The sequence below is a fragment of the Scatophagus argus genome, chromosome 10, assembly GCF_020382885.2.
Source record: "Scatophagus argus isolate fScaArg1 chromosome 10, fScaArg1.pri, whole genome shotgun sequence".
Lineage (NCBI taxonomy): Eukaryota > Metazoa > Chordata > Actinopteri > Scatophagidae > Scatophagus > Scatophagus argus.
The window spans coordinates 16,710,869-16,737,385 of NC_058502.1; the positions used below are offsets into that span (position 1 = coordinate 16,710,869).

At 39.9% G+C, this 26,517-nt stretch overlaps 1 protein-coding gene across 2 annotated transcripts; it reads left to right on the forward strand.

Moving 5' to 3' along the window:
- On the forward strand, positions 1 to 25,910 carry klhdc3 (kelch domain containing 3). Of its 2 annotated transcripts, none has more exons than XM_046401811.1 (11): positions 1 to 110; positions 1,473 to 1,714; positions 3,235 to 3,411; positions 3,657 to 3,772; positions 3,869 to 3,940; positions 5,300 to 5,513; positions 6,136 to 6,222; positions 7,429 to 7,537; positions 18,093 to 18,166; positions 18,881 to 18,959; positions 21,690 to 25,910. In XM_046401811.1, exons 2-11 carry the CDS (start codon positions 1,561 to 1,563, stop codon positions 21,754 to 21,756), a joined length of 1,149 nt encoding a protein of 382 aa, XP_046257767.1. In that variant the 5' UTR covers positions 1 to 110; positions 1,473 to 1,560; the 3' UTR covers positions 21,757 to 25,910. The 2 variants fall into 2 exon arrangements, with proteins under 2 accessions (XP_046257767.1, XP_046257766.1); XM_046401810.1 differs by lacking the exon at positions 1 to 110 and adding an exon at positions 132 to 349.
- The last annotated feature ends 607 nt before the right edge of the window (positions 25,911 to 26,517 follow it).

Consider the following 26,517-nt stretch of genomic DNA (forward strand, 5'->3'; position numbering starts at 1 on the left):
TGGAAAACCGCCGACAGGGGGTGCTAGCGGACGCTTCTGCTTCCAACACGTCACGAGGGAGTCGGTAGGGTCTGTAAACACCAGTTAACGACAACCTGCTCGACCTGAAGGTAACTGAGATTTACTGTTCTGCTGATTTCAGTGTATGTTAACGAAACAGTTCGTAACTTTGCCAAGGTTGGAAATGAACGCCGCCGTGTTTATTCTTGCCGGTCGTTCTTATTCAGTTCACGTTAGCTAACGCTAGCTAACCGCCAAGTAAAGTAGCTTCCACAGATTAGCTTCAGCCTCGCTAGCTACAGCTTCTACTCCCGGACAGTTTATCAATCTGCTGGATACAGGGACGCTGGTAAGGCTACATTGTTGTTATTAAACTTGATGTTGTGAGGCAAGCGAGGGTTAGTCGCTGTCCCTCACCGGCGTGTGTTATTCCTGTCTGGTAGCTAACATCGGCTAGCAAGTGTACAAGGCGTTCCTTGGGCTGTAGTAACAGTGTTACAGCCCAGTGTCGGTATAGATAAGCTTTATCAATTTATACATTCACAATTTAAATGGCCAACCTGGACCTTTGCAGTAATCTGCCTCCATTTTCCTATCTACTGAACGGGATGCATTGTCTACAAACTTGCTGTGGTCATTTTAAGTTTTCAGTGCCATGGTTAGTTATTTGATACCAACAATGTTCTTCAGTTGTTGTTGGATCAGGAGGGTGTAGAAAAAGCTTTCCACTGGGCCGTGTGAGCTCCCTGTTCTTAACATGAGAAAGAAAATTGCTTTTTACGTTATGTAGGGAATGCTACAGTAAACCGGTTTACTACAGGAAGCTTCCGTCACCTTTAACTATTTGTATTTTAAGGAGTCACTGTATCCCAGGTGGAGTCTTGAGTTGCATGGCAGCTCTTACAATTCAGTCCAGACTACAACTACAATAACAATGACTAAAGTTAAAGTTCACATTTGCCTGTTGCCTAGTTATGGCCTATGTTGCTCTGCAGGGATGTGGGGACTTGAAATAGAAACGTCTATGTTAAATGCTCTCTTGGGAGTTTATTTTTAAGAGCAAACAAAGGTTGGAGGTCAGAATAAGTAAGGGTGTATTGAGTTAAGCAAGAGGTAGGTTCATCATTGCTAAAAGATTGTTGAAAAAGTGGGTAATGATATTGATATAGTATTGTTATTAGCAATAAAATTGTATTGCCTAAAAGGGATGCATATATTTTCATATGATTTTTTATTTACTTGACTTCAGTAGAGTTGTGGGATGGTGCAGTGATTAGAGTGAACATAAAGAGCAGCGGTGGGTGTAGCTCTCTTCTTAAAATACTCCCCCTTGTGACCTTGTCAACAACAGTAAAGCCGAGCAACTCTTAGCCTGAGAGGACAAACAGTTTCCCTTTTGTGCTCTCCTTGATTGCCGCCCCTGGTTTGTGTTTATAAGCAGAGGGCTACTCCTCTTGTTGTTTTGATCACAGGATTCAATGGTGTTGGCTTGATGGGATCCAAGCAGTCAGCAAAGTGATGGTCTAAGGAGTCGGAGTCATAGAGGTGCTTGCGCGTGTAATGTTGCGCTGGTCGGTGCACCTGGAAGGAGGTCCGCGGAGAGTCAACCATGCTGCTGTGGCAGTGGGCCACAAGGTGTACTCCTTTGGAGGTTACTGCTCCGGGGAGGACTATGAGACACTCCGTCAGATTGATGTGCATGTCTTTAACACAGGTAGGTGATGAATATACATCTATATATTTATATATCTATATAATTTCCCTCGGGATCAATAACGTATCTATCTATCTATCTATCTATCTATCTCTCCCATTGGTTATACATTTTGTGGAAAATGTTAGAATTCTTGAATTAATTCCTCGTTTTCAGCTGTACATTTTGACAGTGCATGCAGCTGTTTTGGGAACTCAGTTTTACATCCCTTTTGGAAGTTTTTCACCTGATAAACAACATCAGTCAGTCAACAAATAATATAATGTTAAGGTTGAAAGAGCTGGAAGTTTACGTCAGTGCTACACTGTAATCCCAGTATGTATACACTATATAGACAAAAGTATTAGGGTACCTGACAATTACACTAACGGGGACTATGTAAATACACAGACAGCTCTACAGCTGCATCAGCTTCCACTCTTCTGGGAAGGCTTTCCACAAGATTTTAGTGTTTCTGTGGGAATTTTTGTCCATTCATGAAGTAAAGCATTTGTGAGGTCAAGCACTGATGGTGGACCAAAAGGCCTGGCTTGCGATCTCTGTTCCAGTTCGTCCCAAAAGTGTTGGATGGGGTTGAGGTCAGGGCTCTGTGTGGGACAGTCAAGTTCTTCCACACCACACTCATCCAAATATGTCTTTATGGACTTTGCTATGTGCACTGGGACACAGTCTTGCTAGAATAGAAAAGGACCTTCCCCAAACTGTTGCCACAAAGTTGGAAGCATAGCACTGTCCAAAATGTCTTGGTATGCTGAAACATTAAGATTTCCCTTCATTGGAATTAAGAGGCCTTGTCAAACCCCTGAAAACAGGCCTGTAAAGAGGTGTTTGTCAATATAGTATATATATATTTATATAACATGTTTTATTTCATACTGATTTACTGTAGGTTTCTGTTTGTGCTCAAATTATTTTTATCCTCAGTAGGTGAAAAAGCAGTCTCCTTTAATGGTTTATGTTTTGTCTGTAATGAATTTTAATGGTAACACTTTACATCTGGCAATTAAAAGCCGGGCTTTCCATTGTGGTTTGTGAAATTTGTAATTTGAAAGTTGTTATTCTATTGCTACGCTAAAAGTCATGTTTTCTTTAAATGTCCTGCTCTGACTTTTATGAAACAATTCCCGTTTCTTTTCGCAATCCATTTTACCTATATTTTTTCCTCTGTGTGGCCAACCACCTGCTTTAGGGTTTTACAACTTTTTAAAGTTTGATTTTGAGTGACTTAATTTTTCTGTTTCAGTTTCAAATATAAAATACAGGCATACGTTTATGTGTCTTGAACTTGACTGTCTGAAAATTATGTTACGATTGTCTGCCTTCCGTTGTTTACTTTGAAATTGGGGCTTGTCTTAATTACTGACTGTTAGTACATTATCTCATAGTTTCTTTGGACAAAATGTTCCCATGTCTGTAAGGTTGCCATTTTAAAACACACATAAACATAAAACAAGACTTAATGAGTTAATTTTAACTATGCATTAAATGAATATGCCTTTCTTGACTGTTTTGTTCTTCAGTGTCTTTGCGCTGGATGAAGTTGCCTCCAGTGACAACTGGGGGACATGAACGTGCCCGTGAAGTCCCATATATGCGTTATGGCCACACAGCTGTGCTGCTGGATGATATTATCTACCTCTGGGGTGGGCGTAACGACACAGAAGGGGCCTGCAATGTGCTTTATGCCTTTGATATCAGTAAGTAGACCTGCATCTAACTCATGCTGTCAAGCAATAGTTTCAGACTATACTTCTTTTGAGATGCAGTTATTTGATGTTGAGGTTGTGATAGCAAAAGGGAGAGAAAGGTTTTTATGTCAGGGAGCTGTAACACCTGTTTTTATGTGTGATGGTTTTGCATAACACATCAAGTGTTGTAAAATGAGAGGGTCGATCCCTCAATAGAGTACTTAGAGTTAATATAAACTGTTCCTGTTTCACAGACACTCACAGATGGTTCACACCCAAGATTTCGGGGACTGTTCCGGGCGCAAGGGATGGCCACTCAGCCTGTGTTCTGTTGAAGTCGATGTATATATTTGGAGGATATGAGCAGCTGGTGAGTCTTCATCACGCTTCACGGTGGGACTTTGTGTCGATCTCTCTCTCAACAGGAAAACATGATATAAGTTGTCTCTTTTTTTCTGTATTTTAGGCGGACTGCTTCTCCAATGATATACACAAGCTGGATACCACCACCATGGTTTGGTCATTAATTAATGCCAGAGTGAGTTCAAACCACCTTTAGTTATTTCTTCAAAAAACTATTTATTTTTTAAGTTCTTCCTGTACAGAGAATGGCAGCTGTCATGCTTGAGTGTTCGTTTAAAATTGGACACAAAGCACTTACAACACAACATTAACGTAGAATGGACTGGCAACGTGCTCAGTTACATTCAAAGTGCTGTTGGAAATCCACAAACCATTGGTTATTGCTGTGGTTGGCAGTATTGCTACACAAGCACTCAGATTGGCTGGATACAAAGGCACTGCAATGTAATGCAGCTCACTGGTAGGTGGCCAAGTACAAAAAGCCTCACAGAGGATTATATATACTCCCCTTTTGGGAAATGCCATTTGTGTTTGTATGCAGTCAACCTGCTCATGTGATAAACTCTTGTAAAATATATTTTAGAAATAGACACCAGACCCCAGGGTGAACTCGGGAATGGTGTAACAGGGACTTGCTCCACCAGTCCCTAGTTTTAGTTCCTAACTGATAGCATTTTGTCATCAAGGAGCTTGAGTTGTGGTGCGTACAGATTTAGTTGCACACGTGACTGAATGATCTCAGATTTGCATTTCTTTTGGAAAACAAAACTGCCAGTTGTGCCTTTACTCAAAACCTGTTGACTGTTGTTTTTATTATTTTTTCATTTACAGTTAATTTCATTCATCTGGTTTTAACGTCATATTATTAGTGTAATTTTACAAGATTTTGTTATTCTTCCACTGCTCTGTTTATAATGCAAGCCAGGAAGCTTTATTGCCTGGATAAGATTTATAGGAAAGTATGGCAACACATTCTTGAAAGGAGGGCTTATGAAAGACTTTATGATGGCTATAGGGTAGCTAAATGCAAATGCTAAAGAGGCTTTCCTTTGTCAGGCCCTGTTCCACTGAAACATGTTCCACTGTTGTATTTTTTTTTTTTTTTTTATTCTTGACTCTCTAGTAACCACAGACAGTATCAGGTGCACTGTGACTCTGAGATTGGTCCCCACTTAATTTTATACGGTATAATGTCTCTATTACTTTAAAAGGCTACCTGAAAGATTTGGTTTGTATTTGGTCCACTAGATGGAGCTGTTTACCTAAAGTTGTTTGTTAAAAAGCCTCATCTTTGCCAGTGTGTAGAAGCTTTACTCTGAGTCTTATGATGAGCACAGAAAGTTTTGGAACACAGGAGGGTCATGGACTAAAACTAGTTTATGAGGTGTACTTCAAATTATGCAATAGTGTTGCAAATATGTAGGTTTTGCCTAGTATCGGTTCAGCTCTGCTTTCTGTTCTGACTAGACTACCCTATGTTTTGTCTCTATACTGAAATATCATGCAGTCTGATCTGCTGGTCTTCTCTTCACAGGGCACTCCGGCACGCTGGAGAGACTTCCACTCTGCCACCATCATCGGGACAAAGATGTTTGTGTTTGGAGGACGAGCAGACCGCTTGGGTCCCTTCCATTCCAACAACGAGGTCTACTGCAACAAGATCAGAGTGTTTGACACAGAGACCAACTGCTGGCTGAGCACCCCGTCAACACAGCCATTGCCAGATGGACGCAGGAGTCATTCAGCCTGTAAGACATAAACACACCCATGGCATCAATGTGATGTGCAAATTTGTGATGATCACATTTAAATGTTTACATTTTGCTTTAGTAGACCAGTATCCCAAATTTATTTTATTCTGAAGTATTTTCAAATAGGATCAGATTTAAACAATAATTCATTTTGAAATGAGAGTTGTGGAGAGTAATTAATACATGATAATATTTTTTGTTAGGGCGGCAGCAGATGTACACGTATGTGAATAAACGCTTTTAACATAGTTAAACTTAATGATCTGACATTACATTAACATGGTTCACTTAGTTTGAATAATCTGATGAATCATGTTTTTAAGTGGAAGAACTAATGGGATCATTTTCAAGTTTTCTTACTTTGATGATTCATTAGTGTAGAAACTGCAGTCATTTTACAGTGTGACCTTTCTTCTCAAGTGAGGTTTGTTTTTTCACTGTTTGTGTAGTGGGAGTATCAACAGTATTTTTTTCTCCATTTGTTTGCCCACATTGTCTGATTAAAGTCCTGCTAATTTAACAAGTTTACATTGTTCTGTTTACTGTGTTTCAAATGTCATTGATCAGCATGGTAGACCATAAAAATTGGTTCATGTTTCCTTTTTTTTTTGGTGTTTAGTTTCCTACAATGGAGAGCTGTATATATTTGGAGGATATAATGCCCATCTGAACGTGCACTTCAACGACCTATGGAAATTCAATCCAGGTGATTGAATAATTTTTATAAATGTCAGTGGTAATCCATGTTATGTCGCTGCAAACCTACTAATTGTGTCATTCCTTTTCTTTGCTTAGTGGGTACTAATTTTGTTTCTGATTTGCCTGCATTGGTGATTGTTTACAGCGGAAATGCAGCACTTGCATTGCTACCTCTTATTGACCCACCTTCCTTGTTGTTCTCCTGTAGGGAGCCATGTAAACAATCCTTTCATCCCTTACTGCATGATTGTCTGTCTGGTGATAGTGACTGGCTTCTCCCTGTTGACTGTGCTAAGTGTGATACACAGATGTCCTGTCTTTTTGTCAGAAACACGCAGATGAAAAGCAATAATTCACTCTTTGAAGGCTTTGTCTGCTCTTACAAATGTGGACAGATTCATTTTCGAGTCAGTTTAAATGTTTTCTAAAAGAAACCTTTGTGCTCGTGTTCCAAACAAAGCATTGTTGTCAAAGTGGACACAAAATGCACCTGGAGTATATTCATTGTCAATATAGTGTCCTATATGGTGTTGAAAGAAATAGAAATAATAGTGTGTGTTCATCTTGAGAGGCTTGACTTGGTTAAACCTGAGAGCTGCTTTGCAGTCCACTAGATGGCAGTACCTCAGTTTAATCCTAATTATCCAAGAAAGTCAGAATGTCCTGTTGCTATAGAGATGCAGTGATGCTGTGGGCTGTGTGAGTGTGAGACTACACAGTTCATCCTTATATGGAACAGCTGAGAGAGCTTCAACATCGTCACTCATACTGCACTTTAGCAGAGCAGAAGAGAGGCTTCATGTCTATTTCTGAAATGGTCAAGTTTTGTGTTCAGATGACGGTTAAGTTTTTGTCCTCTTGCTTTCATTGCTTTTCATTCCCTTATCCCTGGGATTTGTGTTTGTGGTTAAATATAGCAGGAAGCTGAATGAACTGCAGACACAATGAGAAACACTTGTAGGTTTATGTAACTTTAAGTGACTGGAAGATTGTAAAGCTGCTATGAAATAGTCCACACAGATCAAAATGCTTTGCTTAAGAGCTCTCTGTTGAGCTATTAAAGCAAGAATGTAATTATTTATGCATAATGTATAACTTACTGAGAGTCTTCCATCTCAAAAGAAGTCAGATCAGGGTATTTGTGTCTATTTTTTCTTCTATTTCCATTATTATGTCTAAATATTGTTATCTTAACTTTATTCTCTTCTTGTAGAAACCTTTTCCTGGGAGAAGATAGAACCGAAGGGGAAAGGTCCATGTCCACGGAGACGGCAGTGCTGTTGTATGGTTGGAGATCGAATCATCCTCTTTGGAGGAACCAGGTGAGGCACAAAAGTTTTTCATTTGGCTGTTCTAATGGTCATAATTCTATATGAATTCAATTGCTAGTCCTGTATAAATATACCATTATATATATTTTAATAAACTTTTTCCAACTATAGAATATGAATATGATAAAAGCTTAAGCTGACAGTACATGATGATGATAAAACCAGGGTGCCTAAAAACTCATCTCAACCCTAATCTCCTAACACCCCTTCACTCTTTCATGTTCTCCTGCTTTCCACTCTTGTTCTTCTACTTAAGCACTTTTATTTATTTTTTAGCTCTTATTGCTTTAGTCTAATTCTATACTGAAACTTGTTATTACTCATTCTGTAAGTCGCTTTGGATAAAAGCATCTGCTAAATGAAGTGTAATGTAATGTAACCTATTTCTAGGAGAGTAATGAATGTGACTGGCCCCACTCATTATGTGTTATCTACTTTCAGCTTCTTATTTCTTGTATATTCTCTATATTCAAAATATCTTGGAACCAAATCTTTGCATTGACCTCTGCCTGATGACTAATGGTGTTAATATAGAAAATCTGCAAAATCGGTTAACCTGTAAACAACTATTTGTCATACACTTGAGACACTACAGACTCACTTATATCAGGTAACCTGCCACAGTTGACAGCAAGCTTTATTTATTTTGTCAAAGTCTTCATTGCTTGGTATTACAGTTGATGATATTACAGTATATAATAATATAATATAGTATGGTAGTGTATTGAAAAACATTGCATTTTTGATTTAGATGATTTTTTGATATTTTATTGACTTAACGATTAATCATAAAAATAAAAAGCAGATTAGTCAGTAATGAAAATAATCCTTAATTTATTCAATTGTTTATTAACATTATAAAGATATCAACTTTAAATGCACTTAAATGTATCCAATCGTGAAAACTCTTGGATGAAATAGTTTATAGAGAAAGAAATAGAGAAAGAAAACCTGTCTGGCTAGAGATGGGAAGTACTGCCAACTCCTTTCTTTACAAATATTTAAATTCTTATACTCATGACTCTTTTCTTTGTTAGTTATCATAATCTTTATGAAACACAAACTATATTCAAGACAAACTGCATTCTCTGTTTTTGTTTGTTTGAGAAGAACTGTCCTCACTTTTCAGTATCCCAAATGGAGAGTCTGGCTCCTGTAGACGGCAGTCTGTGATGATTCCCTTGTTGGCCGTAAGACAGGAGTGATTGTGGGGGGTTCGTAGCTGGTAAGCTGCCACTGGGCCGGTGAGGGGCTTATGATAGGCCAGTAGCCAGTAGAGTAATGAGGTAGCTAACAGCATTAGCATGGTCCAGTGTGGTCCGGGACCTGGGCTACTGTTATCAGCAAGGCTGTGTTATCAGGCAAACCCCACTGTGGTAACCTGATGGTGGGGATCGGGAGGCTGTGGATAAGAGTCCTCTCAGCCCCATTACGTCTAGAGGCCCTCAACTTCCAAAGGTGCTGCTGGAATCATTTTCTACTGCTCCAGTGGCCACCACATCATGGGGACCAACACACCATAATGCACAAGTTTCATCTTGATTCATCCACTATGCAGCATTATTAGAGTTGATCTAAAATGATTTTTTTTTTCAACTATTAGCTTAAACAATGACAGTTAGGTAAAAAAATATAAAGACACATTTTCAGACATGTAGTTCAAAGAAGCAGAATCTGATGGAAAAGTAAAGTCAGTTACTGATATGCCACTGAGGAAGAGCTTTTGAAGATGCTTATTTTCAAAGATTGTTATGCGTTGTTTGGTTTCTCGCCGGGATTAGTCCAGGATGGGTTTTAAGGAGTCATGATTTCCTGTTGTGAGCAGATAGGGCTGGTGCTGGAACGGGAGTGTCACTGGAGCCAGTGGAATGATGGAGGGTGCTGGCTGAGCAGTGGAAGAAATCAAACCTCACACAATATCTCCAACATTCTGTTTAAAAGGTTCAGAGCAGTTTTTTTTAGGAAACTTGTGCCAATTCAACTTTTCCATCTTAAGCTGTTAAAACAGTATATATCGACGAATGCAATCAGATATTTTTAGAAGGGGAGAACTTTGGTATGTTTGTGATACTTGTAAAGTGGAGGATTTTGTTGTTCAGTTGTTTTAAGCCTGCCAAGATGTTGTTTCCTGTTACTGTACATGATCCTTGCAGGCTTTAAGTTGGCCACACAGGTTCTCTTGAACCAACGCTGCACCTTTGTTGTTTACTTGAGCACACTTAAGCCTCTTACACACAGGAACTCCCATAAGCACGTCCATACACAAGCAAACTCCAAGCAGCTTCTTATCAAACTCATTAGTTTGCTTTCTCTTCCTCACAAAGAAAGTTTCCCTATTATGATTCTCTTGGTGTTTTAATTCTGTCATGATTTGCACCGATAAGCAGTCAGCTGAGCAAGTGTTTTTTCATTATGCTTCTCTAATTTGGGGTGAACATTACACTGAAAACTGGCCATTGCTGTGTCGTGCTTGTGTTTGTTTTTGTATGACCTAACAACATGAGGGCAGTTAACGGGGCAAAAAAAGTTATTGGTGTCTGTCGCAAAGCAGTTGACGAATGCTTCCACAGACCGTCATGAATTACTTGCTGGACACCTTGCTTGTGTTTTTTGTGGGGCTCCTCATTTTGGTAGGTCTGCCAAGGAAATTGTATTCAAATTTATGGTCTACATCTTGTTTTCCTGGGTTAGTTGTCCTTTCATACTGATCCAAAACAGGACCCTTCTGCTGATGCGTTTTCCTAGTTTATGATATTTATTTTACCTGCAGGAATTTGTTCAGGAATAATTTATCACTTTAGTGAGGGATAATAAAACTATTAAAACCAAGAGCCCTCTGCTTTCAAAGGTATACTTTGGACTGGACATAAAACTGTGGTGTGTTGACACTAGATGCAATTATAAAACAAATCAAATCAATGATGTGATATAGAGTAATGATTAAAAAGTGACTAAAGACACTACAGGCAAACATGAGATTATGAATGCAACTCTCCAGTGTTCAATGTTATATTATGATTTAGACACTGGATTCTCACACAGGATTTTGAGTATTTTTTTGTGTTTTCTCTGGTACTTCTTTTAGGATAAATTAGCAGAGTGCACGTGTGAATGACAGGCTGGGCATTAGTGGCAGTCTATTGAGTGCCACTTACGTCAGTGTAAACAGGCCTGCTGTGCTGCAGAGAGGCGCGAAATTCTGCCCCATCTCTGATTTATGACCTTAGGGAGCATTCTTTCTCACAGAGTGCAATCTGATATACCCTCAGCGCCTCTGCTACACTCATTTACTGAGACCTGCTCACTGCCCCACGAAGGACGAGCCGTGCATGACTAACTCCACCTGCACTGACCTTCACCTACGCACACAAGCAACAAGCAGCGTCCTTTGCCAAAACCTTGTGCATTTGTAACTTTTCTCTCACCTTCCGAGGAATTGAACACTGCTAAAATTGAGCTGCACACGAAGACAGTGCCACATAGATTATGGATCTCCTGCTGAGGTTATGTTGTCATTGTTGGCATTCATCACACTCTGTATATAATTGCTTACGACAAGCCCAGGTTGGGCTAAATTGGGAAGCATTTTAAGCTTGGGAACAGGACTTCCTATGAGGAGCAGGATGTGAACAAGGACATGACAGATTGGCATGCTGGGAGCAGACAGCTTGGAATCTGTGAAAGGGAATCTAGCACTGGGCTTTGCGACATGACGACGTGTGTTCATTTCATTATTGTATTTAGGAAATGTATTTTTAACATGACAGGTATTCGTGCCTCCTTGACTACCGTATGACTGATTTAAATCATCTCTTTTCGTTCAATTTTAACTCTGATTAAAGGCTTCCCTTTTTTGTCACTTGGTAAAGGTTAAGATAAAAAAAATTGTATCTAGAATTATAATTTTGTGCCCTCTTCATAGAGTTGCTATGGGTCATAAAACTCCCAGCTCAGATAGTATTACTGTTTTAAAGGATCATTTTTCTACGTTTTGAAAGTGAAATCATTTCCCATTCTTTCTTAAAATGCAACTTTAGTTTGTATTTTGTGCTTTATAATGTGCCACAAATTTTCAATGGAAGAGATATCTGAAGTGCAGACAGATCAGTCTAGTACCTGCACTATTTTTCTCTATGAAAACATATTGTTGTAGCACGAGCACAATGTGGAAAACATTGTCTATTGTCTGGCTGGCAGCTTGTTTTGCTTCAGAACCTGTATGTACCTTTCAGCGTTAATGGTGCCTTTAGGCATGAGGATATGACGTCCACGATTTTCAAAAATCATTTGAAATGTGGACCGGTCAGATGACAGCACACTTTTCCACTTTATGATTGTCCATAAAAGCTTTTGTGAAATGTGTTGCTATTATCAATTTCATAATAAACTCATATTCACAAGAATCATTGAAGATGATGAGGTTAAATATTAAATATATTGTCTTTGTAAAGTTTTCAGTTGTGTTTTACACAGCAGGGTTTTCTGTTACACCTCTAGCCTTTATGCATGTTTTATTTTATTTATTTTCTAAATCAAACTTTAATTTGATAACCTTCTTAACATCTTGACACAACAGAAGCCTGCAGAGAGAGTTTAAAATTCATTGTCGTTGGATGATACAGAGTGTCCCTAGTTTTGAGTGTCTTCTTTTAGTCAGTTAATATCCTTGTTTCTTTTCAATTAAATCACAGCTCCATTCATCGTCTAAATAACCACTTTCCCTAATATCCCAGTGCATTGTATTTTGGATGTGTTTTATACAAAGATAAATTATGTGTTTTGAAGCCTTAGAGTGACCATGGTCCACTTCCCCTGGTTCTGAATTTCAGTCAAATTGAAGAAGCCACTGTATGTCACTGTTGAGATTTGCTGCTAGCTTCTGCTCAGAACAGAGACCTGGAAAACGCTCTAGTGTTCTCTCTATTCCGGTGTAGTGTGCCATTTATATGTGTTTGCATGTGTCTGGATGTATTGTACTGACTTAATGACTCATAGCTCCTCTTGTTCAGCTGACGTCAGAGTGGTGCACATGCTAGCTTTGCTCTGCCAGCTTTAACGCATGTGTTCTATTTGGCAATATGCATAGTTGATTGGTACATTGGTACAGTGAAGGTTGAAAGCATGCTGACGCCAGTCCTATCATTAGATGCAGAAATACTTAAGTTTTGATTATTGTGCTTTTTATAAATACTTGTCTGTTGCTGACTCATTACTCTGATTTAGTATAGGTTGAAAATGTTAGATGGAAAATAGTAGAGGAACAGATGCAGTTTTTGACACATCATTGACTGAGTGTGTGGCTGCCATATACTCTTAAGAAAGAGGGAGACTATAGAGTAGGTAATCTCTCTGGTAGCCAAAACATCCCAGCTCAGAACCTCTTGTTAAATCCGCTAGCATCTCACCATGATATTTAATCTATGTGGAATTTAACTGGTCATTTCAAAACAGCACGTTGTTGAGCCAGAGAGCTTTCTGCATAGTCCAGTGATTTTGTTTAGTAAATCAGAAAGGTCAAAAGCCTGGTGCCTTGATATCACCTACTAGGCCACTTTGCACCTTATCAATGGCTGAAAGGCCTTCTGTTATGATAGTCCAGCTGGTCAGAGTGTGTGTTGTTATCACTGTTGAACCTGACAGTTCAAATGTTAGACTAAACACGACATTACTCTGAGGCAAAACTAATTCTAAAATACTTTCTTTTCATACCCGTTATTGCATGAAAACCCATCCTTTCTGTTTTCATTTTCAACATTTTCAACATAAATTCTTGAATCTAAATATCAATATGGTGGCGCTTCCTGCACCCATAATGTCTTGAGGTCAGCCACAATGGACCTTGGCTCCATGGAAACATGCCTATCAACACAGCATAGATTTTGATGCCACACACATGTTGTCGTTTGGCCTTCAGTGTCAAAGGGTAGGTTGCAGAAGTTTCCTTTATTAATTGTCTGTGTGCGTGTGTGTGCGTTTAGTATGTCCGAGATAAAACCTGTCAAACAGTGGAGGTGACCTCAACAGGATATAGGGCATCCCGCACGTGGCGAGACCAAATCTTGGGGCAGCACAGCAACACTGTGATTTACTCTTCAAAGACAAGCTCCTGATAGTATTTCATCTGCATCTTAACCCTCTTTAACCCACTAACAGGCTGTATACATTAAGGTGTCATAAGGTTGAGTGTTACACAGCAGCTCAAATAAACAGCCTGCATAGGTGATGCTTTGTGATGCTGCTGTCAACATGAATTCACATGTCTAAATAGTAGTAGTTTAACTTGTGATTTACTACTGTCATCACAGCCAAAACAGCTCTTTGTATGGTTGGTATCCTCTCTAGAACAATGCCATGCTGTGTAGACAAAGTAAAAGAACACAGCAGCTCACTGATTTAACAGAATATGAGGTTATTTATTCTCAGACAGCAAGACATGTCTAAACTACCTTGTCAGTGGCAGCGAATAGACTCTTCTGTAACACTTCAAAGCTTTTGGAAATGGAAGAGCTAACATGAGAGGAAATTCTTATAGTTAATTAAAGAGCCGGATATGATGAGATATTAACTTGCAAAAATAGCTCATGTACTAATAAGCTATTCTGACAGAAACTATGAGCCATAACCATACATGTGCTGAACCTATGGTCTGTAGCCAGTGAGTCTTTGTCAGTATTCTTTATTGTGAGTATCTCCTGTTGGGGTGCTGACCTTGATGCTAGTTCTCAGATTGCGGCAATAAAGGAAGTAACTTATTTTTCAAATTGAGTCTTCCTGCTATAGAAAGTCATTTGACAAGCCTTGCAGACTTTCCTCTGTATATTAACCAGCTGTGTTCAAGGTCCTGAAACACTATTTAATTTAATGTCATCTTCCTCATTTTTATAGGCAAGCTAGGTTAATAACAACCTGTCCTGATGAAAGGAACTAAATTTGTATTTGCTTGAAATTTCTAGAGCTAGTTTTCTCTCACTCCTGTAGCACCTCCAAATCCAACTACATTTTGTCCACAGGAGTTGCAATTTGAGATACATGTTCATGAGTGGCTGCCAACTCCTGTGTCTAATTTGAAGTCAGGCGTCTCTTTCTGGGAGCCAGCTGTAGTTTGTGTCTCACCCTCCGCATGGGTCTTAGGTCTACAGGTCTTAATCCACTGTCCAGCCACTGCCCAGGAGGGGGCACAGATAGCTTGGTAAGACGAGGTGAGACAGTCGAGATTAAGGCAACAGAAATGGACGGGAATCTATCGATGTGTGATAACTAAGTCTGTTGGATTTGTTTAAGAAAGTTGAGCTCCAACTCTTGGTGGAGTCTCAGCAGCCCAGTAAACCCCTTCTATCAGATTCTACCTGTAGAGTTTTGTTTCATTTTTTGGTTTAAAGTGAGAGTGAAAGTAGAGAGCAAAAGAATGCATGTTATGATTGAATTATTGTGCCTTCTTGAACTAAATTATCCAATTTTTTATATGACATGTATTTATGTTTACAGCTAAAACTCTGAGAAGCAGAATGAACGGAGGAATGTTGTTCACGTACGATGGTCAAGATCATTAGAACAGTCTTGCTGTGGTCCAGCCACTATTATATATTTTTCTTTAAATAGTTGTTCTTAAATAGTGTTGCTTTCTATGTCTGCTATGCTTGTTTCCATCTAATCATGCAGTGCTTTATGTATTACCTTTTAATCTAGAAGTTATTTACAAATTCCTCTCTCTTTTTTTGTTGTTGTTTGGTGGTCACTACCTGTTCCCAACACTTCAATGTTTTCACTCAAAAGTAGTGCTGAAATAACTTGATGCATGTCTGGCTATGCTGATAAGGTGCTTCGCAGGAAGTTATAGTGCATGATGAGTTCCTGTGAGTTAGAAGCTTCTGAAGGACCAAAGTTCAATAGGAAGTGTAGAAAGGAAAAGGATGCAGATCATATCACTCTAAAGAATGAGGATATGGCCAATGAAGCCTCTGAAAGTGTGCTTATGTTAGGTTGGGGTCCATCTATATTGTTAACACCGGTGTGTTTACTGATGGAAGATTTCTCCAATATGGAATCTCTTTCTTGTCACTTAATTTACATTGTTGCCATTTCTAAAAGTCATTTGCAAAATTTGTGGGCGGTTGAATTCCTGGAGAATTCCCAAGCCACTTCCATGTCGTTCTGTCATTAGTTTTAGGACTGCAGTTCAGCTCTTTCTCCTACTGTTTTGAGACCTGGGTTTGGAAGATAATGAGGTGGAGCAGGCAGTGCACTGCTAGAGAGGACTGGCAATAGGGTGATTAGGCACCCTCATTGAGTGTTGTTTGAAATAGCAACCAGTGTTTTTTTTAGTGGGGGAGCGGCATCACTCAGGCCTCCTTCAGACTGGGAACCACTGCTGCTGCAGGGGGAGGAGCACTTTCACACATAGTGATACTTTGCTGATCGAGTAACAAAGTGGCCCATCAAACACCAGGATGCCACATAAAGTCGCACATTGTGACTTTCCCGCTTCCAACCGCTGCCAGTCCATCCTACCACACCTTTAAACAACCCTTTTTCCTTCCCCATGATTCTACGATCCCCTTCAGCCCTTTTCTTTTTGCGATGACCAATAAAGCATTACCATTCCTTAATGTTCTGCTAAATTTCACACCCTGCCTGACATTATGCAAGAACATGCGAGAAAGTCTTGTTCCAGGGGGTGCAGTTTTCATCTCTTGTTGCTCCTGTGAAAACATCATCTTATCTGCACCTTTTCACGCGTCACCATCCAAGGCCTGTACCTTTTTTTCCATGTGAGCTTGCGCAGTAGTTGACAGCTACTGCAGTGTCCTCTTTAGATAGAGAAGCTACTTTTTGTCTACTTCTGTTGAGGATACACACTGCAGATGTTAGTGTCATTTCCACACGTAGCATCTAATGCAACCCATAAACATTTGAAATTTTCCATGTGGCAGTGTGGAATAGCAATTTGTATTGGTAGTGAATAATCAGTATGCATATAAGATTTAGAAACAAGTAAAAGAAAAATGAAGGTCAGAATTTTCAGTGCTTTGTGGAAGTTCTTTTATAATGGCATCTTTTTGTAAATGGTGTTATAAAGTCCCTTATAAGTTCTCAGCAATAATTAAAAAGCATGGTGTTAATCACCGCAGTAATGTTACAACCAGTAATGAATGCAGGTCCACTAGTAGACACTCCAATTATGACGGGGGAAGGTTTGGATGGTTGAGGGTATTCTGGTGAAGGTCCATGCTGTAAGCCTGGGTGGATCACCTCCTGGGGGGCAGGGGGCGTAATGACTTCCCCAGCTGGCCCCCTGGGACGACTGCGCTCGTGCTCTGCACCTCTCTTGGCCGCTTTAAGCCACTACTATGTTTGTTTAGGGAAGATTAGCAACGTAAAACCCTTACAACATCCTGAACACGCAGCAAAGGGAGACACGATGGAGAGGACAGCGGGAAAGAGGAATAGAGATTGATGGGTAGAGAGACAGTGGAGGAGAGTGTATATTATGTTCAGCAAGAAGATGGTTTGAGGCAAGAATGAGAAATGGAAAAGGATGAAAGGAGAAGAGAAATATTACAAATGTAATTTAAAAGAAGTGGCTTCTGTTCAGTTGCTTCAACAGTGCTGTAGTGATGGTGTCCTTGGTTGGTGCCGCTCAGTCAGTGCCCAGTCCATCTTGCAAAGCTATTCTTAAGGACAAAGAACCTGGCGAGGACCAAGTCCCTCAGTTATTGTCAATGATTGATATTTATAGACACTAAACTGCTTGGTAAATGCAGCTATTTGGCTGAAATTGTCCTCTGGGTCGTGTAAAACTGTAAAGTGCGTTTTTATCCACTTATCTGCACAGGTCTCTCGGTACACCGTTGTTGCGGATGTAAAGCAATGATGTGCATCAAGTACATTTGCAGGAATATACTTACTGCCTTGCGGGAATAAATCTTCCTTAAAATGTTAGTTCAGTTCCCACACAGACTGCATTTTTATGCAGTAACCTTCCGTATAGTCATGTTTTGGCATTTGAACTAATTGATAAATTGAATGGAGTGCTGGTGACTGAATAGAGTTGTGATACAGCTAGACTTTCTAAGGTGCTGTGCACCAGGTGTGTCACAGGTGTGTGTGTGTGCATGTGTTGAGCCATGGCAGGAAACAGATGTTCAGTGATATCAATGGCTGCACAGGTCTGGAAGACTATCAGCTCAGTCCAGCCTGCTGTCTCACAGCAGAGCTGTATTTCCTGTGTACTTAAATCATCCCATTCCCCATGATAAGGAGAACAGAGCACTGTGTTAACAGCCCTGCTCTCTTTGAGAATAATCTGTGGCTCTCTGATTATGAACCTTAGTGATTAAAGCAAGATGGTGAAATGGGTGGACGACAAGGTAAAATTGGGAGCAAAGTACAACAAATTCAAACATGGCAAAATTTACTGAAAGTTTAAGAAGTTACTGTTGCCCTCCTGGATAGGTTTGAACCTTTAATCACTTGTAAAGTGTCAGTTACAGTATATTTTGGTGAACAGCACTAATTTTATAAAAAACCCTTTTTGTTCTCTTTACAGCCCCTGTCCAGAGCAAGGAATGGGTGATGAATTTAACCTCATGGATCATTCAGACCTGTATATCTTAGACTTCAGTAAGTATCCTTCTCATTATCTATGTCTTTTTTGCTAACATAAGAAGGTGTGCAATCTCACAGATGCAGTAAGTATTTTATATCCGGTGGTCTCCGTAATACATTTTATAGAACCGATACCCTCCTTACACCACTGCTTCATTTGTCAACTAGTGTAGCATGCCTGGCCTTGGCCCTGCTTTGTGTTATCACCTGGGCTCCTTCCGTCTCATGGACTACCAAATATAGCAATTTCCTGCCTGCACTGGGGTAGCCTGTAATGTGGTCAGGTCACAGTTAGGGTTTGTGTAGGTGGGCTTACACAGGGACCGTATGGGACTGGCAGTACTCAGTGGCATCCCTGTGGCACATGCCTCCACGTGCCAGCCGGGTGTGCCTTTGCACACTTTATCAGTGAACATATGGTGGAACAGCCATGACGGTGATCGTAACTGAGACGAAGTTTGTAATACATTTTAGAAAGGAAGTTTATACCACAGTGATTTAAGACTAGCACCTTAATGTCGTGTATGTCCTCGTATGTGTACACTGTTGTTTGTGTCAGTTGATTTTTTCACTATGGAGAGGAAATGTAGTGCCTTTCATCTGCAGATTCTTAGATCAGGCCTGCCTCTCTCCATTTTGAATATCCACAGCTGATATGGATATTCTTAGCCGAGTATGATTAATGTCTATGATAAGTCTATGACTCATTACACTTTCTCTTCTTTTCAGGCCCTAATTTGAAGACGTTATGCAAAATAGCTGTTATTCAGTACAGACTGGAGCAGTCAGGACTCCCACATGATATCAGGTCAGACAAGCATCCTCTTCTCAATCATTACCACTGTTTGGTCATAGAATTGACATATTGTTGTTCATGCTGTTTGTGTTAGGCTTGTCATTGTTGCCACCACGCTGTCTCTCTCGATAATGAGCCTGTCTTTCAACGAGGCAAATTACAACTCATTACCCTTCATTTAAGTAGTGGTAACTTTTACTCAGGCTTTTGTCTGGCTTTACTTAAGGTAAAATTTGTATATAATTATTACATCCGCCAACTAATATCATGAAGATTTGCCTATAGAGAAAATAGACAGTCACAATGAAAGAGTCTGTGTGATGCTTTCAGTCTGTGTACTCTGTGTACAATTTGCACTAAGATGCTGGTAAAGAGAACTCTTCCTCTCTTCCTACTTATTTGTAGCATGGCAGTGCTGCAGAGGAACAAATTTTGAGACAGTCCAAATGGCATACAGCAAGATTTTACATTGGAAGACACAACCTTGAATGAAGATAGCCCCAACAAATTCTCCCCAAACTGTTAACAATAGACCTCCTTTACAACCATACGCGCAAACCATTGGTTTGTCATCTTTGAATGCATCATCCTGTTCGGGATGGGAAAGTTTTTAAACATACTTTAAGGGAGGTGCAGCCTGAGTGTAAAGCAAACATTCCTCAGAGAAACTAGTGCAACGAATTAGACTAATAATACACAATTTTCCACTCTCACTGACAAGTTATAAAATTATTTTGACACATAACTTGTTGCAAGAGATTCAAAAGAATGAGAACACCACATTGATTTGTTTTGATGTTGTAATCACAGGGTAGGGGAAGTTGTAATAACTGTGTTAAAGCTACATGCCAAACTATGTGAAGTTGGTTGATGGAAACACTCCTAATTAGATTTTTTTTTTCCTTTCTTTTTTTCATGTTCCTTTGGATTAGTTTGACACTTCAACACATTTATTGAAGTCTTTTTCCTCAGCTATATGTGGCATAGTATTTAGATGGAATGATTTCAAACACGTAACCAGTTCTCAAATAAGCTTAATGAGTAGACTTTGTCAATCTGTTGTAGCTCAAAAGACAAGTGCATCTGAAATGGAAGGGTTGCACTGAAGTTTTTTTTTCTTAATGTGTGGATCCTATGCAACTTGATACTAATTACTCTTCTTAGCCTCTCATTTCCCTCACACTGTCACTGCCACTTTGCGCACTCCCCACTTCAGTGTTTGCAGTTGTATCTCTGACCCTGAGAGGGCTTTTGGTGGGGTCACATGACTCTGGTTAACTCCCTTTGCCCCTCACTGGCATCTCCAGCTCCAGTGCCAATCTCCCCTCTTAAACACACACGTGCACAACAAAAAACGAACAAAGCAATTGAGAGGGGAGTGAGTGTGAAACCAGAGCCAGTGATAACAATCTGGAGCTCAACCTCTGACCTGTCAGCAGGTCAGCACTAGACCCTGTTGTCAGCCCCTGCTCCTGGTTCTCGTGTTACAGCTGGGCCTTCTCTTATCGTTGTCCACAGCGTAGACTGTCAGTCAGACAAGAGGGGAGCAGAGGGTGACAGCAGATGTCACATGTTTGCTTCATTGAGTGTCCCAGCGGTAGATTTTTAGCATTTTGGGTGTTTCAAACCATCGAATGTTTCTGAATCAGAAAAACATAATAAAAGCTTCAGGATTGTCACTGGCACTGAATAACCTGATTAAGTGATGTACACTATATAGATGAAAGTCACCTGACCTTTACACCAACAGGGACATTGATGACATTACACTCAGCTTTGAAACTATATCGGTTTCCGCTCTTCTGAGAAGGCTTTCCACAACATTTTGGAGTGTTTCTTTTGGAGTTTTTGCCCATTCATGCAGAAGAGCATTTGTGAGGTCAGGCAACTGGTGTTGGACCAAAAGGCCTGGCTCGCAGTCTTCATTCCAGTTGATACCAAAGGTGTTGGATGGGGTTGAGGTCAGGGTTCAGTGCGGGCCAGTCAGGTTCTTCCACACCAAAGTCATCCAACCATGTCTTTATGGACCTTACGTTGTGCACTGGGACACAGTCATGCTGGAAGATTTAAGATTTCATTGGCTGGCTCCCAATACTTTTGTCTGCATAGTGTATTCCCTGTATTACTCCTGCCCTACGTATTTAAGGAGTTCTTCAATTAAAAAAAGTGTAGAGACCACACAGTTACTGCCTGCTGTAATATGACAAAATGCTTGTTTTTTGCCCTATTTGGTCCTGGTGGTCACTGTTTATACAGTACAAGGTCCACTTACAGTCTGCCATCTATTAACTGTTACATCCATTAATTCATCTTCTTTGGAACAGCAGAGATAAACAAAACACATGAGGCTCACTACAGTCCTACATGACTTGCTGTCAGTCTCCACAGTCTGAGTTATCCTTGTGGGTCCTGATGATGCACAATGACAGCTGCCAAACTGTACACAAATTCATGCTTACAGCTCTTGTTTTGTTTGTAAGAATTAAGAATCACTTTATTGGCAGTATATATATTTTTACATACACACACTGAAATTGTCTTCTGCATTTAACCCATCCTTAGTTGAACACACATGCAGCATCCAGCAAATTACATGCACACCCGACAAATTACATGCGTACATTGTAAAAGGGCAACGTGAACACAAATCAGACCAGAACTAAAATCCACGAATGTATAATTTGTGAATGTGACGGGTGTCCTTAGATTCTTGCCTCTGACTTTCCTCTTTGTCCACTGCAGGTGGGAACTGGCAGCCATGACCACCAACAGCAACATCAGCAGGCCCATCTTATCCTCCCATGGCTGATGACACAGAATGAAGCAGAACCAGAACTGCTTGCTCTGTTTCAGGACAACAGGCTTTTACTTTTTAATCAACTGAGCTCCAGCGGACTGTTTTTGTAGAATTGGGGTCTGGATCGAATTCGTTTTCCACATTCTTCAAATGAATACTCTTTACTGACCAAAAGATCCTGTGTGTGACTTCCTTGGACTTCATGAGCTTTCTCTTGTTGAAGGATATTTTAAACCTTGAGACATTGGTTGAGCAAGACAAAAATTGTGGATACCTGTTCACCTTCTGTCTAGCCACTCTTTAAATCAGCCTTTGATAATCATACACTCCTCATCTTAAGCACAGGAAGAGACAAGGACTTCAGCCAAAGGTCTTGAGAGCAAACGTCTGTCGAGAATGTCATCCCGGGGCTGTATTTACAAACGTTCTGAAAATACTTTTAGAGAGCTCTTGACTATGTTGAAAAATTTCTAGCAAGGAATGACAGCTTAGGGGTGATTAAGGAAAACTCTCAGAGCAAACTTTAAACAAGTCAGGAGGTGTGGTTGATCTTGTTGCAAGGTGTGACACATTGTTCTACTGGCTGATTAACAAAAAGAAAATGCACTCCTAGTGATAATGGGCATTGTATGGACAGTGAAATCAATAGGCCTAATTCTAACATTCAGTCTCTGTCAAGGCATGGTGTAATTATGATTACTATTTTATGTAATGAACATCTCTCTAATAAATAAGCTAAGCTTTGAAAGAAGCCTACATATGTTTGGCCAGCTCATGCAGTAGTCTGTTCACAGGCTGATAGCTATGTTTATCTGCTTACCTTTATTTACAATTCTGGTAATTTTAGTATTTAATCTATTTGATATTAACAAGTATAAAACCATTTTACTTCACTCCCAGGGTTACAGCACTAACCAAGAGGCAGGTGTGGGAGAATATAGTGCAGCAGATACACCTGATTGCCTTTTCCATTTTTTAGTATGATTTTAGCTGAAAGTGAGAGGGAAGAGGGGGGACTGTGAAAGTGCTGTAATTGTTCTGTGATCACTCTGCTGATGGGAGGTTGCAACAGACCAATTTTCTTAGAATTTCACCACTAGGAGCAAGTCATAGTAGGAACCTTGATGAATATGGCCCCTGATGTCACACTCAGCAGATCTCCTCTAAGAGACACATGTGAACCTTCTGTTACAGATGAAAAGAGCCTGAAGTGGTCATGAGTTTGTATATCTTGCAGCACTAACTTGGCCATAAAACTGTAAATCTACCATGTCTGTGTGTTGCAAATTAAGTTATGTGCACAGTATACGGAGTGGAAGAGCCTAACTTATTAATTTGGTGTTAAAGGCAAGTGGATGCACTATATGGTACAAGAGTTTAATGGTTGTTATGCTTGTGAACGTTCTGTTTGACTGGCTTTCAATGCGAACCTTTTTCCATACTTCATCAGGACTTGGCTACTGACCCACTGCACTTAAGCGTCTGAAACCTGATTTGCAAGGCTTCTGAACAGGCCATGTGCCCGCCTTGTAAAGTAATCAAGTCCATCTACCTCCCTCAGTAACTTGTTTTGTTGAGTGTTCAATAAGACTTCCCACTCATTAAGCATATACTTTCCCTCCAGAAAACAAGTTTGGGTTTATGGTTGTGTGTTTTATTCTTTTAAGAAATGTCACTGCAAGGGTGTGACGCATCAGCCATCCCACCCCACTCTTACCCTGCAGTTTGTTTTTCAGTGCCAAATGTGGAAGGCAATCATGATGCAAATATATACTGTGTATGTGTGTAAGCACGTGGTCCTGTTGACACGTAATCCTAGCCCACCTGCTTCAGTTTGCCTGCTGTTGTGGGGGAGATCATCCATAATGTGCATAATGTTCCACTTAATGACAATCCTACAACATTCAGAGACTCTTCCTCATGACCTGCTCATTCACAGTGCATTGACAGACCAGGAAAGTGTGGACATGTGTTTGTGTGTGTGTTTGCACCTGGGAACAAAGCTACACCTGAGCACTGGTTATAACTGCATAAGGGCTGTTCTTAGATTACACACACCACCACACAGCTTGAAGATTACCTGGAATAGCTTAGATTGGGGATGTTTATTCAGGATGTTTACTAATTATAAATATTAGAACAAACGTTTGAAAACACAAGAGTTTTTTTTAAACATTTTATCTCCATCCACTTAAGTTAAAGAATAAGGTTGGTGATATTTTGGGTTTTTTTGTAGTCTAAAAATCCAATGAAAACACCAAACCCCACAGAGTGTTATTTCATCTCTCGGCTCTCCTCTGCTCAGTCTGCAACTCAGCCTGTTTGTTCCTACTGAACAGCACCAAAATAAGGTTCATTATTTCCTGACACAGCTGGGATCTGTCACTTTCAACAGTTGCTACTCTAACAGGAGCAAATAAAGGTTTTGGAGACTTTTTAAGTTGCGGGATTTGTTGCATTTCCGAATTGTTTCAGCAGAAGGATTGTGTGTTTATAGTTGTTTCTAAATAAACTGACGTGGCCATGTTTATTCTTATGAAGGAGTAAGAAACATCACACTTGGGATGCACAGACCGTACAGTTGTTGGATTTGGCCTTTTTATAGGATTTGACAATAAATAAAATACAGAATATCACTATGCTTGTTCTTTAAATTTTTAAAGTAAGAATAAGAAATATGCCATGACATTAAACCTGATGTCTTGTTGAGGATGAATATATAGGCAGAAGAGTTTTATTCATACTGCCTATTTATTTTGATGTGACTAGGAACTGTGTTGCCACTCACTTGTGAGCTGCATCAGTGCTTTTCGGTCCTGGTCTTTGGGACCAACTGTTGTTTTCTGTCCTGCCAAATAGTTAATGAGAAGTTATACCTGTCCCTGATTCACTGGTTAGAATGAATCCCTGCAGGGCTCTGGGTCCCAAACATCAGGATTGGATTAACACTGAACTACATCATAAATGTTTACAAATCTGTGTATTTCATGTGAAGCAGTGTAAAGCGATCTTCAAAGCAGGTTGAAGTTACCAGATAACTGCACTAAAGCCAATGGTGTTATGTCAGGCCTTACAGAGAGGAGACTACTTTTTGCCTAAGTAGAGCTCCAGAGTTTGAGATGTTTGCCTGCCCGAATGAAGTGTGGATTTTATTTACAGACCAGTGGTGCCAGTGTGACGCAGTTTTATGCCCTCTGCACTGCATACACATGGACATGTTACACAGTTGATAATCCTCAGTACCCCAGTTACTTGGTCTGTACAGCTAATGCAGTGAAACCACAGGGAAGCTAAGTGTCTGTTCACACACAGAAGAAAAACCTACCGGTGAACAAATGAAACTGTTAATGTGACACCAAATGCCTGTCTGCAAAGCTGATGATATTCATTTCTTTTTTTCTCTTTGTTTTTTTTCTTAAAGTGGTGTGGAAGTCATTTTTATTTTAGGATTTTGGTCCTTTTCTTTCAGGTATAAAGATTATGGGTGATGAAATTTTCAGGAATATGACATAGTAAATATTGAGTAAATGATAGTGTAGATACTGTGATCAAAAAATAAAAATAAAAAAAGTGCACAACAACAAATGTTCTCAGTGATGGTCACTCACTTACCTCCAGCTAATGGAAAGTGGTAGTGATTTAGCCCCAACGATGTATATTGGCTTTACGTTTTCAATGGGAGTGATGCAAAACTGCAGCCTCTGGCTCATCTGCTTTTTCTGATTGAAGTTTGTGAGGAGGTTTTGGCAAAAAGTTCAGTCTTCACAGCGTGACTTCTGCTTTACCAAAACAGCTTTGTCCAACCTAGAAAAGAACTTTCCATCAAGAAAGTGCATCATTAGTTTGTAGCTCGCACTCAGGATGAAATTATTCAGTGTGAGCAGTAATTATTTGCAGAAGTATGAGACTGGGCTAATCCCATGCCGAGAAGTGTCCTCTGTCTTTAGGGCTCACAGTAGATGGTTGAATAGTTTATATACAACAAAAATGCTTGGGAAAAGCAGAGAACAGAGTTCATGCGGGCTCCCTTTGCTTACTGTATTTGTTTTCTGTCGTACACATTTTTCAGCGGCGACTCTTGTGTCTGCTGAAGTTGGTCAGGACTTCCTGTGCAATATGTTTTCTAACTGTATGAATAATAAACATGAGCAAATTTGAGTTGTTAACATTTGTATCCATTTCAGACTTTTTACATACCTGTTGGTCAGTTTCCTGACCTAACTGTTTTCATGCTGAGCTAAACGATGACCATGTCAGTCAGTGCTGCTGTCATTTGCACTCTGTCACAGTCAAGGGTGGACTGTGCAAATAGACTGTTCACTGTGGGGTGTCACGCTGCCCTCCTGAAGGCCAGATTTGGCCCAATATACGATTCAAAAAGGTCTCCCCCGTGTTTAGATTTCCATGTTAAATCAGTTGGATTGGTTAGGGTTTAGTTTGAGTGTTTTCTTTCAGACCAAGGGTGCAAAATCAGATTGTTAAAATGTTACTTTTTTGTGTTCAACATTTGGCAACATTTCCAAAGTTTTAAGACCAATATCTGTTTGATTTACCACACTTCTGACACACAAGTGCTTCTTCTTAAACCAATACACAGTTGATAATTATATTTTGTGTACAAGGAGTTTAATGTCAGTTTTCCTTTTTTGATCTGCAAGGAGAAAGTTACCATTCTCCAGGAATAAAATGTGTGCTTCACAGTGAGTTGCTCAGCCTGTACGAGTGAATAAAGCTGAAATTTATCGTTGAAAACCAAAACAAATCCTAATTTAA

Excerpts from the sequence above, each read along its gene's own strand:
- klhdc3 (XM_046401811.1), top strand. The coding sequence starts at position 1,561 with ATGTTGCGCTGGTCGGTGCACCTGGAAGGAGGTCCGCGGAGAGTCAAC. Across the intron at positions 3,412-3,656 it reads GCTTTATGCCTTTGATATCA|ACACTCACAGATGGTTCACA; the intron begins GTAAGTAGACCT and ends CCTGTTTCACAG. Across the intron at positions 5,514-6,135 it reads ACGCAGGAGTCATTCAGCCT|TTTCCTACAATGGAGAGCTG; the intron begins GTAAGACATAAA and ends TTTGGTGTTTAG.